General features: G+C 35.1%; 1 protein-coding gene across 2 annotated transcripts in view; it reads left to right on the forward strand.

Annotated features, from left to right (window-relative positions):
- The window catches only part of ATP8A1 (ATPase, aminophospholipid transporter (APLT), class I, type 8A, member 1), a 94,054-nt gene that overhangs the window by 3,194 nt on the left and 74,049 nt on the right, over positions 1 to 16,811 (forward strand). The window contains exons 3-8 of one of the 2 annotated variants that reach the window (XM_010076823.1): positions 641 to 739; positions 4,829 to 4,874; positions 8,994 to 9,034; positions 12,406 to 12,479; positions 14,330 to 14,399; positions 15,024 to 15,151. In XM_010076823.1, coding sequence (XP_010075125.1) covers positions 14,343 to 14,399; positions 15,024 to 15,151 — 185 coding nt within the window. In that variant the 5' untranslated portion in view covers positions 641 to 739; positions 4,829 to 4,874; positions 8,994 to 9,034; positions 12,406 to 12,479; positions 14,330 to 14,342. Of the gene's footprint in view, positions 1 to 640; positions 740 to 4,828; positions 4,875 to 8,993; positions 9,035 to 9,936; positions 10,011 to 12,405; positions 12,480 to 14,329; positions 14,400 to 15,023; positions 15,152 to 16,811 lie in introns of both variants that reach the window. The other variant, XM_010076824.1, reaches the window with a different exon arrangement.

The raw sequence follows: 16,811 nt of genomic DNA on the forward strand, positions 1-16,811 counted from the left end.
TTCTTGTGGTGCTGCTGTACACATCAAGCTAGGGACACAGAAGATAAGGTTTCAGAAACTGTTTGAGGCTTGGCATGATTGGGTTAGAGGCTGGCAAGTAGGTGTTTGGGATGGAGGAAGTAGACGGTGAGGAAGTGGAATGTTAGAGCTTACGAGCCTGCCATCTCCTGTTGGGCTATCAGTGACACTGCACTGGCAGGAGTAAGAAATACAGGGCAATGGAACCAGTGTACAGGCTGGCGCCCCTTTTGCTTTCATATTTTGCCTGGAAAATAATGTGTAACTGGAATGGAGGAGTTTGGGCACACATATAGGGAGGAATGAAAGGGTAGGAATAGCTGGAGAAGTGAACACAGAAACACAGAAAAGGAGGGTGAATGTGCTGCGGACGGTAAAACCTCTGCAAGTAACTTTACTGAATATTATGCTATTTAAAATGCAAATGTTTTATTGTATCAGCTGCTTTTGAATTGAAGACAGTAACCCTCTCTTGGAAATAATCAGCACCATGTCTAAAAAGTTAATCCTATTGCCTTGTATGTATTTGCATAGAAAGTACTGCTTCTTGTATTAAAAATATGTTCTCAACCAGCAATGCAAACAAATTTTTTCTCTTTTTTTTTTTTTTCTTTTTTAATAGCAAATACCAGATGTATCACCAACAGGCCGTTACACAACATTGGTCCCTCTCTTATTTATTTTAGCTGTAGCTGCAGTGAAGGAGATAATAGAGGATATTGTAAGTATTTAATAGCAGTATTTTGTGAATAGATTTGAAATTTTTCATAGTTTATGTTACTAAAAATTTGTTGAATAATTGTGTTGAACCATTCTTGCTTTCTGTATGTTTTTGAAAGCTTCTAAAGCTTTAATCAGAAGATTAAATCTTTAGAATATGGTGTTATGATTTGAAAGTGTGTTTACTATATAACATGGCAAAACAGTGACCCTTGTGTTTGTTATATAGCTTGTTTCTATTCCAGTAGTTCTCAGTAATGAAGTACAAGCATTTTTTAAAGTGTTAACTGGAACCAAAGACTCCACAAAACCCAGGTCAAGTCTAGAATATTGCCAATTTTCTCAATCAAGGGCTCTGATAAGATTGGAAGCTACTGAATTCATCTGAGGTGGAATCTATTTTAAAAACAAATAACCTTGAAATATTTATTTGTTTTGAAAAATATTTTTTTTTCTTCCCACAGGACCAGAGTCCTTTACTCCCACTAATTATACTTGTGAGCTGGATTTAAGCTCAATCTGTGAATGAGATACTAGACTAACATTTCACAGAAAAATTGTGAGAACTTGTAGCTTTAGATGCAATGAAGAAGGTAGGATTTTTAAAAAATTATCTTCCCAGGATCCTTTTTATTTTGCCTCTTTGTTTGAGGTGCCCTTAAAAAAAATAGATGAGCCTTCAGGAGCTCAGTTGAGGATCTAGGAGTCTGCACAGTCTCAAGTATCTTCACTTGTCCTCCATACCTGAAATTGGATGGATTTTTGTTCCATGACTAAATAATCCCTGGACTTCTCTAAAATGTATCTTTTTAAAGTTTTAAAAATTGATTTTTCCTGGGTGTCAAGTCCAGGTTCAAATCCAGGTCTTTATCTCTGAAGTCACATGCATAAAATCCTTGGTTTCACTGTTGTGGCTTTGCATGGTTTTGTGGACAGCAAGGGGAATAGGCCTTTTTCAGTTTTTCCCATTGCTCCAGCCCAGTGCAGTTTACTGTTAGTCTTTCATGTCTTCGTGCTAAGTGTGATCTGTGGATGCCTGGTGGCCAGGAACAGACATGGAATGCTTGCCCTTGTTAGGCAGGTGCCCCATCTATGCCAAGCTTTCCTTGGCTCTCTCCAGTCAGTGTTTGTGGTATTGGTTGTTTTGCTTCTCGCATTGAATGAAAACTTTAAAAGAGCTGGGATGTTGTCATGCCTTGGAAGCATCCATTCTGACTTCTTCTATTTTTGTGGGTAGGGAAAGGAACTTAAGGCTGTGTTTCACTTCATACAAAAGATGTTGGGGTTTTCTGGATACCTTCCTGGCTGCTCTTTGCTGAAAGCATGTGGTAGAACCTCTCTCTCTAATTTGCATAACATAGTTGAGTCTTTTAGTTGATGTCTTTTGTATCTAAGGAATTAGTCTTGATGATTTACCAAATCACTGTAGATGCTAAGAATTTAGTCTGCTCTTGTTCTGTTTTAGTTCTGCAGATATGTTACAAGGAGGACAAGAAGTTAGATACATCATAATGTGGCAGAGTGCCTTGGCCACTAGAGGAGTAGTGTTCCTGACTTTTTTATATTGCAGGCTGTTCTCTTTATTTTTGCAAAGGGTTGCAGGTAGTATAGTCTTTCCATGCACACAAATAGTAAACTTCCTGGGACCATAATATTTATTGTGTTTGAGCAGAATTATAATGTATGTGCAGAAACATAATCAAGTGGGAGAGTGGTGAGTTGCAAAGAAGCTCTGAAATAGATGGTGTCTGGTCACATGCAGCTTTTCCAGCTGATTCAGTCAACTCAATCTTCTCCTCAGTTCTGTGAATGAATGGTAGGCAAGGTATGTTTTCCCGCTGGGTTGTATGAAGCTCCTGGGCCACAGAGTTGAGCGGTCCTGCAAGAGGCAATGATGTTTTTACTTAAATGTTGTGTTCAAGTTTGCATTTCTAGTATTTGCTGCCTAATAGTCAGCTTCTCCTTAAATGTCTTTGTTGCTTTCTCTTTACATAAACAAAATCCATTTTAAAAAAGCAGTAAAATCAGTTCATGTTCTTTCAGATATTTTTAACCATTCTACTGTTAGTGCTTACAGACTTCACCATCTGTCAGTGTCTAGGCAAATGTAAAACTGAGGCTGCTGCTATTGTACAAAACGTCCTTTTTAAAAATTTCTCATCCTCTTGCTTTTATGTAATTTGTTTTTACCATTCACTCTTTGCAACTTGAAGTCTACAATTTGGGAAGACAGGGAACAGTTTCAGTGTTTTTTTGCATCTATCATCTGAAATTATAAGGTCCTCATTACTAAATACTACAGAGATACCCAAAGGCATTTCAAATATATTTTTCTTTCTGTTAAGTTTACATTATCTCAACATGTAGTTAATTCCTAAAAGTTCAAACTGAACTAAGATGAGATGAAGGAGCTGATTTGGAGAATTTCAGTGATAATTTAAAAGCTGTGTGTATACGTGCAGATGTGTGCGTGTGCGTGTATAGCTGATGGCAAATTCATTAATATCTCACTTGCACAGCTAAGTTTCACAGACTGTAGTGCAAATAAAACAACTTACTTTGTTTTTGTAGACAAACAGGTATGAAATTTAATGTTGCCTCCTGGTTATATCATGCAGGAATATTTGACTGACTCTGACAGCTATGCTTTTTTTCCCTGGAAAAGCTGACCACGTGCTGCATAGTAAAATATTCAGTGTGTTTTCCCTTAACCTTTAATTTTCATTATGTCTTAGTTTCTTTACACAGTGAGATATCTAAAATTTCCAGGAATTATTATCTTCATCTAATATAAAAGCAAGATTAATTGGCTTTTTGGTGGGAACCTTGTATATAATTTTCAATAAATATTTTAAAAAATACTTTTAGCTCAAGTATCAAATGCTTCCTTTTCTGGATTGAAATCCCAAGAAGCAGAAGACATTATTCATGAGCAGCTTGTGTTTTCCATATATACTTCAGAAGTGCTAGCACAATTTGTGATTTGCAGTGCTAGATTTTCAGGTGTTTCCAACGATTTTCACCCATCACAGCTCAGAAAGCAACTGACATTAAACTGTTACTTTTCAAGCTGAAGGAGACTGGCCCTGTGGGCAAATAAACACCTGCTTTGGTCAAGTTATTATGCCTTCCCGTAAATCAAAGGTCATTTATCTGTAAAATCAGCTATTTTTTTTAGAGGAGAATCTGCTGATAATCTGTGAAAATTTAGTAAAAAATAATAACTTAGTCTTTGCAAAGCAATAAGATGGCCTTTTAAGAGCTGTTAGCTAAGTCATACCAGTTTATTAAAGTAAATCTCTTTAAGTAGCTTGGCTTCTTTTTCTTTCAGTTTGCAAGATTGCTTCATTTTCTTGGTATTTCAAAGGTGTTAATTCTGTAACTCTATTCAAAAAGCTTACCTAAAACAGTTAATTCTGTTTGAATTAGTTTTCCAAATCATGTTCCTGGTAGGAAGAACTGAGTTCATTACTCTTAAATACTGTGTTTAAATTAGTAGTCTCCTAAACTTTTTGTAGTTTAGATGAGTTTGATTATACCTTGAAAATGCTGGTGGTTAGCAGGTGCATCAAAAGATTTCTGTCAAAAGGTTTCTCACAATGGGGGGACATCATGGCCTGTTTAGGGTGGAGGGTAAGGGGTTTTGTTGCTATTTGTTTGTTATTGTTGCTGAAATCTGTAGGCAGTTATGCTGAAGTGAAGTCATATGTTTACACAGTCATTGCATGACTTCAGATCTGTATGAGACACTTGTATGAAGAATGGTTCCGTGATCTTTCCTCTGGCAGACTCATCTGCCAGTATCAGAAAATGGCAAAGTTACAGAACACAAAAACTTGTTTGTATAGTGATTGCCCACATGAGAGGACATTTTAGTACAACATGGTTAGCCTGGAACTGGGTGTGACTTGCTGATGATCATAACTATGCAAGTAATCCATAGTCCTGCTTAAAATGTTTTTTAAAGTTTTAAAGGTTTATTGAATTGATGAGTGATGTTTTACACATGTATTTTTTTACACTTTATATTAAGTCAAAAATCTTTATCATGTCAACAGAAGTCTTTAACCATTATGCATTTTTAATTTAGAAAAGGCATAAAGCTGATAACGCGGTGAACAAGAAACAAACTCAAGGTAGGAAACTTTTTAAAGCCTATTAGTTGTGGTTTGAGGGGGGTGTTTTCTGAATTCTTTGCAAATGGTAGTAATGTAATCTGAACTGCTGACAGGTAATTAAGTGTGACATTGTTTATGCAGATTACTTCAAAATGAGGTCTCTAAACAGTCAAAATAACAATTTGCAGTCACAAAAATTAGGCTCACAAAATGAAATATGTTCTAGAGTAAGTTTATGCGCTTCCTAAGAAACTTTTAACATTCACTCATTTCACACAGGTGATGCTGTAGCTATTAAAAGATCATACACTGTATGTAGTGGGCCTAGATTATGATGAAAAGTCTATGCATTTCTAAGTACACAAATCATAATTTTTTTTTCAACCAACAAATCTTGAATAATTCAATTTATAAACTGCACTTGGAAGAAAAGTTATAAAATGGAGTTATAAAATGGAGTTATAAAATAGAAATGTCTTTCTATGCTGCTTCAAAACTGTGGATAGAGATAAATGGAGTTTTTTGGAGGTTTGTTTTGTTTTTTAATATGAAATCAATGTAATGGTTTGATTAGAGATAATTAGATATTTAGCCAGTGTACCCAAATCAAAACTTTGGAATGTGATTTATTTTTTTAAAATATTTTAATAAAGGAAAGAAGTATTAAATCAGAGGATTATTTTAGCTCAGAAAGTGAGGGAGATGTTAACTAATATGTCCCAAACTCACTTGTCAGGTAGGAAGTCCAAATTTAAGTTCCCGCTTTGCTTTAAATTTAAATTTTTGTGTTACCTGTTCTGAGGTAGGCCTCTCTTAACAGAGTTAGTCCTGTTTTTATGAACAGGAGAAGGAATGAGTGTCATGTGAATTTGGTTGCGGAAAGTATGAAAAACACCACAGATGAGACTCTTACGTGGAATTGTTTTGAATAAATAACCTTGAGTTTTTTAGGGAGGGATGTAGGCATTGACTGAAGGTAAACAGAATTGTTTAGCACTGCTAACCACTGGAAATGTCTCTAATTTTAAAATATAAATTTTAAAGCCTACCTAAATTGTACATAAACTTTGCTTTGAAATTTATGGGGGACAGAATGGGGAAGATAATTTATCAAACTACTAAGCATGTAGCTCAATGGGAGGTATGGAGAGATTGGGACAATGAAACAAATCTGACTGAAAGCACTGGGAATATAAATCTCCAGAGAACAGGCCTGGAGAAACTCATAACTTCTTATCTGTGCATAAAAAAAAAAAGGAAAGCTTAATGTAGATATCCAAAATTTTTTCATCAAGCATTCATAGCTTTTGAAATTGCAACCGATAGTTTTAGGTGGCAGTGAATCTTGAAGTGCCTTTTCAATTTAGTTTTTTTTTTGTCCAGAGTGTACAAAGTTTTAAGTTAATGAAAGACTTGGTTTACTTTCTTTCCTGCCTTTTCTCCCTGGTTATCTCTCATTTAGCTCTTTGGTGCCTGTTCCTAAAATTCCTGATTGTTCTGTGCATGCAAAGGAACAGCATCTTCGAAGTTGAAAGTGTAGTGAGAATAAAACATAAAATATTGCTAGCACTGAGTTAACAATCTTCTTAAGCTAATAAGTACAACACCAGTCCCGGTGTACTGTGGCAATATTTAAATGTGTTGTCAAATGTAGTCTATTGTCAAAGCAATAACTAAAAGTTAATCAGTAGGGTACTCTCTTACTTTGTTTTCATGTATTCAGAAGTTCTGTTATCCTGAAAATTAGCGATGTGCATAGTACACTATATATCCAGCTTCACCTTTGGTTGTCTTTTAAACACACAAAATTGTTAATGAAATGACATGTGCGTGTATAGATTCTGTATATAGCTTTCCCTTCATCTATCTGTTCCTTAAAGACAATCTGCATCTCGGGTAACCTTAAGTAATTACCTTTCTAAATTCCCATTACTCCCTTTGGCCCAGGATTTTAATTTATTAGGCTGCATTAGGGATGACTTTTGTTACCTCAGGGTGCATACATATACAGCAGGACATTGTCAGATGCTGGCATGGTGAAATGTGCATTTTGCAGTGTGGTGAAGTAGTCTTCTGTAGGGCAGATGGAGCACGCTTTTGAAAGTTAGTTGTTAGAGACAGCTGAAGAATGGGAGATACAAATGTGTAAGCCGGGCTGCAGAAGGCTTTATGGCACAAGTTCTCTAAGCATTATGTAACAGGTGCATAGCAACACCACTTTCTTTTTTCATTCTGTTAAGAAAATTGATTTAATTGAATGTCAGTGTATGTTAATTGTGCTTAAAAGCTTATTGGATCAAGCCAGGGTTAGAGTACTCCTGAGATTTCAGGGGTGTCAGCATGTTTTCATGAGTCTGACTCATCCATTTGTGAGCTGATTTTAACCAGCTAAACCAGCAGGGAAAAAAATCTTTCATTCCAGGGAATAGTTTTCAACAGGGTTAAATTGGCTACTCAAATGGTCCAACAAACACCAGAGGCAGCACGCATTAAGCAATGAGGGCATGCACCTTTGCATGAGGTGAGGGCAGAACAGGACCTTCCCTTTTGCAGTCGCAGTGCCATGTTAGGTCTGCTTGGCTGCATGTGAAACAGCCTTAGGATGTGTTTCAGTAGTGCAAGTGCTCCTGCTGCCAGTGCTTCTTAAGAAGCCCCTGGCCACTTCTGGCAACATATTTATATTTCAGACCTGCAGAACTCCACTGGCAGTTATTCTGCTGTAGCTATGTGTGAAACTTAGTCATCTGGATTGGTATAAGGTATATTTTAATTGTCCTCAATTCTTACATCTGGCTGGTACCATGGCCCCACAAACAGTATTGCTCACATAAGGGGATGGGAGTAGGTAGTTGGTGGCACAGTTGTCCAATGTCTTGAGTTCCTTAGGACAGTATTGCAACCAGTTCTCACTTTGGAACTGTAGTTTTCCCAGTGAAGGGAAATGGTTTGTCAAAATAGAATTTGTGTAATGATCAACTGTTCAGTGAGACAGTCATTAAAATACCTTCCTTACTGTCTGAAAGGGAGCCTGCTCCATTTACCATTGCCCTGAGCATATCAGCACTAATAAATGTGGGAGAAGGAAGGGTAAGAGAATTTCTCTCTTCCTAAAGAATTATTAAGCAGGTTAGATAATGACTTGCAGAAGTCATTGAGATATAAAAGAAGAGTGGTCAGTCTGGGCAGAATCTCAAGAAAGACTTAGCTGTAGAAGCCATATGTATTCTCCGTTTTTGATCCACTTTTTTGAAATCAACACATGCTTGCATAAGAACTGCATCCTTATGAGGTGCTTAAACATACTGACAGTTTGAAAACTGGGAGACAGTGAAAGAGAACGATCTCTTGGAGCTATCTGAATAGTGATACATGGCAATAAGTTTTAATTTTATCTTCTTTTTGCACAACAGTCTTCAATAGCTTTGTAACTGGTGCTAATAAAAAAAATCACCTTTATTATTATTATTATCTGAAATCACAATCTGGGCAATTAACTGGCAAACAAAGCATGGTTTTTGTATCATAGTAGGAATACTTAAAACTAGAGTAGTGGGGCATGCTTGCAATATTAATTACTACTATGAAGGAGAATCTGTACTAAAGTGTGGGTTGATTTTGAAGATTTCCAATATATTTAAGGGGGAGATGATGGCAATGATCCTAAAGTTATCTGACATGCCAGTAACAGTAAGAACAGCTGAATCCAAAGAAGGCTGCTGGTGACTTTTTCTGAATCTTTTTTGTATGATCCTTATCAATATTTGAACTGAGAAAAAAATTATTGAATTAACACCACCCACCCACTCCCCATAATTTCATAACTTTTTGACTTTGGAACTTTTTATTCCAGTTACTAATTTATTTTAGAAAGCACCACATTATCATACAATGTCTATCAGATTTAATTGATTCTCAAACCCTGTAAAATGTTCTGATTTACTTTGCTATGGTACAAAAGCTGTTACACAGAATTTGTGCTGTATAATTGAAATGCTTGACCTGAATTTATAGAAACAAGGCATACAGTAAAATATTCTATAAATGAACTGTGTTTGTATGGTGTTTCATAAGGGATCTCACACATACCTGTATACTGCAGTTAGATTGTACAGCTGGAAAACTCTTTCTTTTTTTCAGTACTACGAAATGGCGCATGGGAGATTGTCCACTGGGAAAAGGTGCGTGTTTATGTTGGTGACTTTTAGAGCATAATGCAGATTTAATATTTGCTTTATTTCTCCAAATAATTATAATTTATAAGAATTAACTGGTATGATGGCAAATGTATAATCTTTTCTGTTTTTTGTTTGCTTATACCTGTCTCTTAAAATGTTCTTAAAAGTCAAGTCACTTTTGATGGCAAGAATCAGGCAACACTGCCATTAAACGGTAGGCTTTAAGTTCAGTGAAAAATAACTTGAATAATATGATTGACTTGGGGGTATTCGTATATGGCAAAATTATACAGTGCCTTTGTACTGTTTGGTGTGCCAAGACAGAAACTTCTTTCTGGAAACCAGTTACTGTGCATGTTTGCTCAACTTCTTTGGCTTAAACCATATGAACTTTAAAGACACTTACACAGTAGTTAGGAAGGGACTGTTTAACTTTCAAGTACTAAATGTTATGCTGTCTATCTAGTCTAGTCCCTTAGTTTTATTGGTTTCCATACCTGAAAGCTTGAACAAAATTTGATCAACAGTAATTTGGAGGCAAGATGCAGATGAAATTGGTTTATACCTTTGGAGAAGCAAGGATAATGTATATAGCATGATGCAACAGAACTGTGATCTTACAGGAGATTAATTCCTTCTTTAACTTCAGTCTTCTGATAAAATATTTTACAATAACTAGCAAAAGTAAAGAATGCATAGAGAAGGCCAGGATTAGGCCTATTAAAGAACAGATTTCCAAAGAATTCCAGTGACCTTTGAGTACCTAATACCTACAGGCTTCTCTAAGTATGTGAGTTTCTAACAATGTTTCTAGCAAATTCAGCAGGTAACTATTTACTGTGCTTAAAACAAAGGGATAACATATTTTGTTTGAGACCATTAACCAATTCCCAGTTTTCTTTCAGGTAGATGTTGGAGATATAGTTATAATAAAAGGCAAAGAGTATATACCTGCTGACACTGTACTTCTCTCATCAAGGTAGAGATGCCCACTGATGCTTACAGTGTAGAGGCTGGTTTCTCTACCCTGCATTTATTTATTTATTTATTTGTGATTGCTCCAAGGAAATAAGGAATAAACAAAAACGCTGCTTTTCTTAAATGTAGTTTTTTATTCATTTGGGCATTTATAATTTCAGCCAGTGTTTCTTTAAACTGTGACAATTACAGTTTTAAAATTACACTGGCATTCAAATTAGCCCTAAGAAAAGCTTAGTATGTTATTTTGTTGTTGGATGCAATACAAAAAAGTCTTATCCTCTGTCTAAAAATTGAACCTCAAGTGCTGTATTTAAACAGGTTGGCTTTTTGATATGTACCTAACAAATTGCATTCTATAAATAAATTAAAATGTATATGTTACAGGGAACAGAAATGTTTTTTAATGGCTAGAGTCACCAGTTGGATAGTTGAATCAGGAAAAAAAAAATGAACATGAGATGTGACCATCAAATTAGCACTGTCATTGAGCTGAACATTTGCCTTATTCTCTAATATATATATTATGAATAATTTCAGCACTGAAGGCAAGACTTTATTTATAGCATGTAATGCTGTGACTTTTTACATGGACAGAGGTTGTTTATCATAATTTCCTTGGAGAGTTTTATTTAAGAAATCCACATCTGATGTGGAAGATGCACACTTTTCAACATCTATTTGATCAGGTCAATAGACAACAAATTTAAAGAATTTTTTTAAATTAAGTTTATTTAAATATGAGCAATTATATTTTGATTTATTACTGTATATTTACAATGCAATTTCCATATTTTTCTGGCCCAAGCAGAAGCATTATTGTGTATGATTATGGATTAGATATAAACCCTCCACAATCCCACTGAAGGTCATGAATCCACTCATACCTACAATTAATAAGGTTATGATCTTAAGTGTTTCTGTGACAGACTGTGGTGTAGACTAGTACATTGTTTATTCTGTCTTCCATTATGGCTCAAAATCAAGTGTAGCTGTTTCTAAAACGCTTGAATTGTTTTGATGAAGTAGTTGCCAGATAATAAATCTTTCCCACTGTCTGTCTTCATTACTACTGTTTGTCCTAACTTCAGATGTTTTTGTATTGAGTATCCTCTATAAACCTTTTACTTCTGCACTTCAAGAAACATTTATTAATTTTATTGGTGCATCTTCACCAGGGTCTTCGTAGGCAATATACCATGCAGCAAAAACTGTTGTTTATTGTCCTGATAAGAACTTCTGTCATGCTAACCCTAGTGTTTTGCAAGTGAAACAGATTACATCCTCTCAGTGCAGTTTCTTTATAATCTTCCTGAGTAAGCTCCTAAATTTGAGTCACTGCCTTCACTGTTTTGTCCTTTTGGATTTGGAGGACTTGCATCACCGTCTTCTCCAGTTGTAGTTTACACACAGAAAAATACCAATAATTAATAGTCAGCTGCTACTGGACTTGTCAGGACTCTTAGCGCTTTGTTTAACTTAACGTTACTGCCCTTGTCAGAACACACTGTCCTAACTATGATCATTACTCGCATCAAAATTTACTGTCAGCTTTTCTTCTAGGATCCAGTTTGCAAAAAGGACTCCTTAAATCATCATAGCTTTTCTGGGCCCAGTTCGGGCATTTGTTCCAGCTAAAACTTCCTTCTGTTATATTACTGGCATCCTGTTGCAGCTCTCCTTCCAGGAGAGAATGCTGTGCTACTATATTACCTCTAGTTCTGCCTGCATACCAGCATGTGCTCTCTTTCTACTCCTCTCATCTCCACATGGCCATGCATCCTCCAGGATGATGGTCTCATCAATTTTGCTTACCAGGTGTTTATTGATGCCTAATTACATTTTAGGTTCCAATAGCAATGTGAGCCTGTGGGCCTTGTTTTACTGCAAACTAATAATATTTGTTTCTTTTTAACAGCAATAGCAGTTTCTGGAGAATAAGAGGGTCTTAATTCTTTTAGAAAGCTATAATCTCTTACAGTGGGAGGACACAAATCTCTGAGACTTAATTCTGTTTGGTTGCAGCTAGTTCAGTGTAAACTGAAATTTTTTAATTAATGTATGGAGTGGCTAGAAACTTTGTCAGTTGAGAAATAAGCATAACAGCTTTTGATTTTTACTGTATGGTATCGATGTGTTCTGCAGCTTAAAATTGGTGCCTTAGAGTAAAACAATCCACTCAAGTGAAAATGAAAATATTCTGACCTGATTGAAATAGATTTTGAAAAAATTGTCATCAGACATTTTAATTAACATGTATTGTTTGTATAATAATTTCAAACTCTGTCTCTTTGTCCATTTGTTTGGTTTTGGTTTTTTGTTTTTGTTTTGTTTTGTTTTTTTCCCTGTTCCATTCAATTTTTCCATTCTAATCATTTTCAAACTGGGATGTGTAGGTGGCAGTAGGGGAAGTAGTGAAAGTGACCAATGGGGAACATCTCCCAGCTGATCTCATCAGTCTGTCGTCAAGGTTAGAATAAACTAGTTGCACAGGATACGTGTATGTGGGTCCTCATATACCAAATATGAAGAACACTGCCATGTTGATAATATTTGCTTTGCTGTTCACCTTTCTTCGACAAAGCCCACACATTTATAAAATTAGAAAGGATTCAGTTGATAAAAGTACAGATCATTAAAATGTAAATACGTGATAAGACTCCAAAAAATGAAAATTTGTTTCAGTCCTCTTTGTTTTTACACTATCCCCATTAAATTTTATCAGACAAGTTGTCGTTGAATAAGCACCCAGTAAAACACCAGAATAAATATATGTTTAAATCCTTCGAGCAAATTAAGAGGTATATACGTGTTTATACCAACCCACTATTTTCAGCAAAGAATGTAGTTTAATGTTGGTAGGACTGGTAGAGGACCCTCTGCACAAACTTGGATGTTGCTGCATGCAGTGGCAAAAGCAGCGCTGTTCTTGTGTATTGTGACAAAATGCATGTTTCTTAGACACGTCAGCTTTGTGCACTGTTACTGCACTTTGGTTTTCCTTAACAAATCAATGGGCCTGCCTTGATCTAACTGTAACTTAACTTTGGAGGTCACTGCTGTCTGCTACAGTAATTACAATTAAGCATGTGTCTCACTTGAAATGTCTTTGCTGCCTTAGTCTGTTTTAAAAGTGCTTCACAAAAATGTTGTTTGTTTTTTATTATTAACTGATAGAAATGCTACAGTTGCAATATTGTTTTATACAGGTGATTCCGTCAAGACAATCTAAATAGAAGTTACTTACATTTTTAGAAAAGTTTGCCAAGAAGAAAATGCTAGCCTGAAAGCAATTTATGACAATGATTGGTCCCATTTTAATGCTTTTGCTTTACAAAAACGTGTTAGAATAACCTACTTAGCTTTATCAGCATTCTAAAACTAAGTAGCTTATCAGTAGCCAGTGTTGAATTAAGAAAGAAAAAAAAAAAAAAAAACCACTTGATGCTTGAATTTCATGCTAGAAAGAAGAAAAATATTAGACGCTTTAAAGTGGTGTAGAGAGTAAACCTTTATGCTTTTAACTTGTAGTGGGCTTTTATGACTCCTTTGGTACTTTACAGGATCAAAACTTATTTCTATTGTATGTAAAAGTAGTAGGTGCTCTGTCCTCATGCCCAGAAAATGGGAGCTGACTGGAGTAATTCAGAAATCCTGACCTGTTAGACGTGTCATTTTGTCATTCTGTATCTCTCTTTTCCAAGTTCTGTAATGGTCATAATATGATTTAAAATCTAAAAGTATTCTACAAAATATAAAATAGCTGCAATGCAATACATCAAAAATTGTATTTAAAAAATTAAGTGCAAGGAATAAGCTATCTGTCAGTATGTGTCTAATGAACTATTCAAGTAGTAATGTTCTGCATAAACTTAAAACTTTTAATTTATAAAAGGGCTTTTTAAATTGCATTAAGAGGATATATATTTCAAAAACTGTATTATGTTATCCATAATTTAGACTTTTTTTGTAAGAGAACCCTTTACAAGAAAACTTTCATGTCTAAACTACTGCTGCCTACAGTAACAGGCACTAAAATGCACTACATTTGTGCCTGTGTCTTAATGTCATGTAAAAACATTGAAAACTTGTGCTGTCTACATTTTTAGCAGTTTCCTCTAAGAAGGTAAGTTTTGGCAAACTTCTCTGAAAGTGTAAAGTACTGTTGGTTTTAACAGATTTGTCTGTAAATTACTCTAGTTCTGAAGATTTGATAAGAAAAGAAAAACCTGATTGCATAAATAGGTGTTAAAATACTACAGAAAGTTCATGGATTTTGACATTATAATTTAAAATTAAGAATTTTTTTTTTCTTAATAGTGAACCGCAGGCTATGTGCTACATCGAAACATCTAACTTAGATGGTGAGACAAACTTAAAAATTCGACAGGTAGGAATTTCATTTTTGAGAATATTGCTAATATTTTTGTCTATTATTGCTTATAAAACCGTATTTTATGACATTAATGGCCATTTTAGAAGACTGAAATTTTAGTGGTTTGAATAGAAAGCTGTGGGTTATTGGCATCATAAAAGTTTTTGTTCAATTAATCAAGCACAAGGAGTGAATGGTTACTCCTAAGCTATGCTTTGTGCTTTGTTTTAGGGTTTTTATTTAGGAATATAGATAGAAATTTTAGTAGTTTGAGTATTGGTTTTGTTTTTAGAGGACAGATGAGGGAGAAGCTCTGCAGAAAGAAGCTGATAGTGCCGGTATTGTCCTTCAGGGGCAGGTAGGGAGTAACAGTTTTTGACTGAGTGTGCTGTCTCTATGCAGGGATATTCTTGCTGAGCTGTACGATTGGTTACAACCCTGTCTTCATCATGATGTTTTAAGATACCAAGCTGACTTTTTCACTGTCTGTAGCATCCACCAGTGTGACAACAAAGTATAGCGGTCTCATTTTGCTCCCATAGGATACTAGTTTTCTGGTTTTGCACCATCAGATTTATAATACACGGATTTATATATTGGAAAGTGATTTTTTTCATGACAAATGAATTTTGTTTACAGGGTTTGCCACTAACATCAGACATAAAGGACATAGAAAGCTTGATGAGACTTTCAGGCAGAATTGATTGTGAGAGCCCAAACCGACACCTCTATGACTTTGTTGGAAACATCAGACTGGATGGGCATGGGTATGTAAATCTGAGGAAGAAGATCTCGGGAGATTCAGTCTACCAGTAGATAGCTATATGTTGTTAAAATACTCAAGTTAAAATATAAATAGTAAAGTCTTTACCTCTCTAGTCTTAACAGAATAAACATATTTTCTGATGTGTTCTTTATTAGACTTTATTCTTTTAAAAACCTGGTGGAGTAGAAAATCTGTGTTTACAACTTGAGTTTTTATATTAGTTGACCATCCGAAAGCAATAGCTATTAATAATAGAAGGGACTGCTAATCAAATTCTAGGAGTTCTGGAATATGTACCTAGTAACTCATGTCTTAAGCATCCTGTTCCTTTCCTGTTATGTTTCTATTATAGAAGCTGAATAGAAGTAGTTTCGTATCTCGTTCTTTATTGTTGTTTTCTTCTGTTTGTCAAAATCTGGGGTGGAACCCTCAAATTCTTCTAATTTGGTAGCTGAAAGACATAGCTTACTGAAAGTGTGTTTCTGTGAAAATAGACCGCCTCAGTGTAATTACAAAATACGTGCTTGTAGAACTGCTTCAGAAATTCTTTAAATACTTAAGTGCTTACCAAATATTGATATTTGGAGTCTTCTATGGGTTCGAAGGGAGTGTGATACCTTAGGAGTATAAAATTCATTACTAGATCCAGAGTTGTTGAGTCCTTCATTCCCGAAGATTTACAGGATTTCTTTTTTATTTGGTAGGCATTTATTTCTCCATATAACAATATTATTCATGTTTGTGGCTTTAGACTAATAGATATAGTCCTAACTAATTATTTAATACCTTTTTTATATATTCCATTTTTTATTTACTGGTTTCTTACAGATGCATTCCGGGAGTTTTCAGTCGCCAGAGTGTGGATCTGTTATAATTCCACTGTACTTGTCGTTAAGAAGAGAAAAACATTTACCTGTAATTCTTCTCTGAAGGTAATAATTATAATAGATCCACACATTCATCCTTCCTTCCTGGCTAGAGGGAAAAACATACTTTTCTTTTTAATCTAATTATTTACTTTTAAAATTTAATTTAAAAAAGAAACATTGAATATACTGATGGCAGTTACGCTTCAAGAAAGCGTAGGAGCACGCCATCTACTGGTCCAGCAATTTGTCATTTTAGAAATTCACTTCAGAATATTTTGAATATAGTTCCTGTGCAGTAGGATAGTTACAAAAGTGTGGCTCTAATATAATATTTACCTTCAGTGAAAAAGAATTGCAGGTAAGTAACTCTTTTTGGATCCTGATGTTATTTCCAGTCTGAAAAATCAGGGATGAGTTCTCTTTCTGCCCATAGTAGAGGTAGCACTTAATCTGTTATTTACTTATCCAGATCTTTAAGACCTTCCTACCAGATTATGTAGACCCAGCAGTTGTAATTTCCACTTCAACCACTACCATCTTAATATTTTTGCATAAGCAATACAGGATAGTGAAAATGTATCTTCCTCTTCTTTCCCTTTAGATAACTTACTGGAGTGCCATAAAGTTATATATGGTTGACCTTTTCAGTCTATTCTTTTTCCTTTCATGGGAGAGCAACTCAAAAACCCCAAAGTTCTTTTTTTTTGTTTTGGATACTCAGTGTTCAAGAAGGTAGAACTCCACTACAGTTATTTTGCCTTTTGGACAAAAAGACAAAACATTTTGCCTTAT

Source organism: Pterocles gutturalis, unplaced genomic scaffold (genome assembly GCF_000699245.1).
Source record: "Pterocles gutturalis isolate BGI_N339 unplaced genomic scaffold, ASM69924v1 scaffold4793, whole genome shotgun sequence".
NCBI classification, from domain to species: Eukaryota; Metazoa; Chordata; class Aves; order Pterocliformes; family Pteroclidae; genus Pterocles; species Pterocles gutturalis.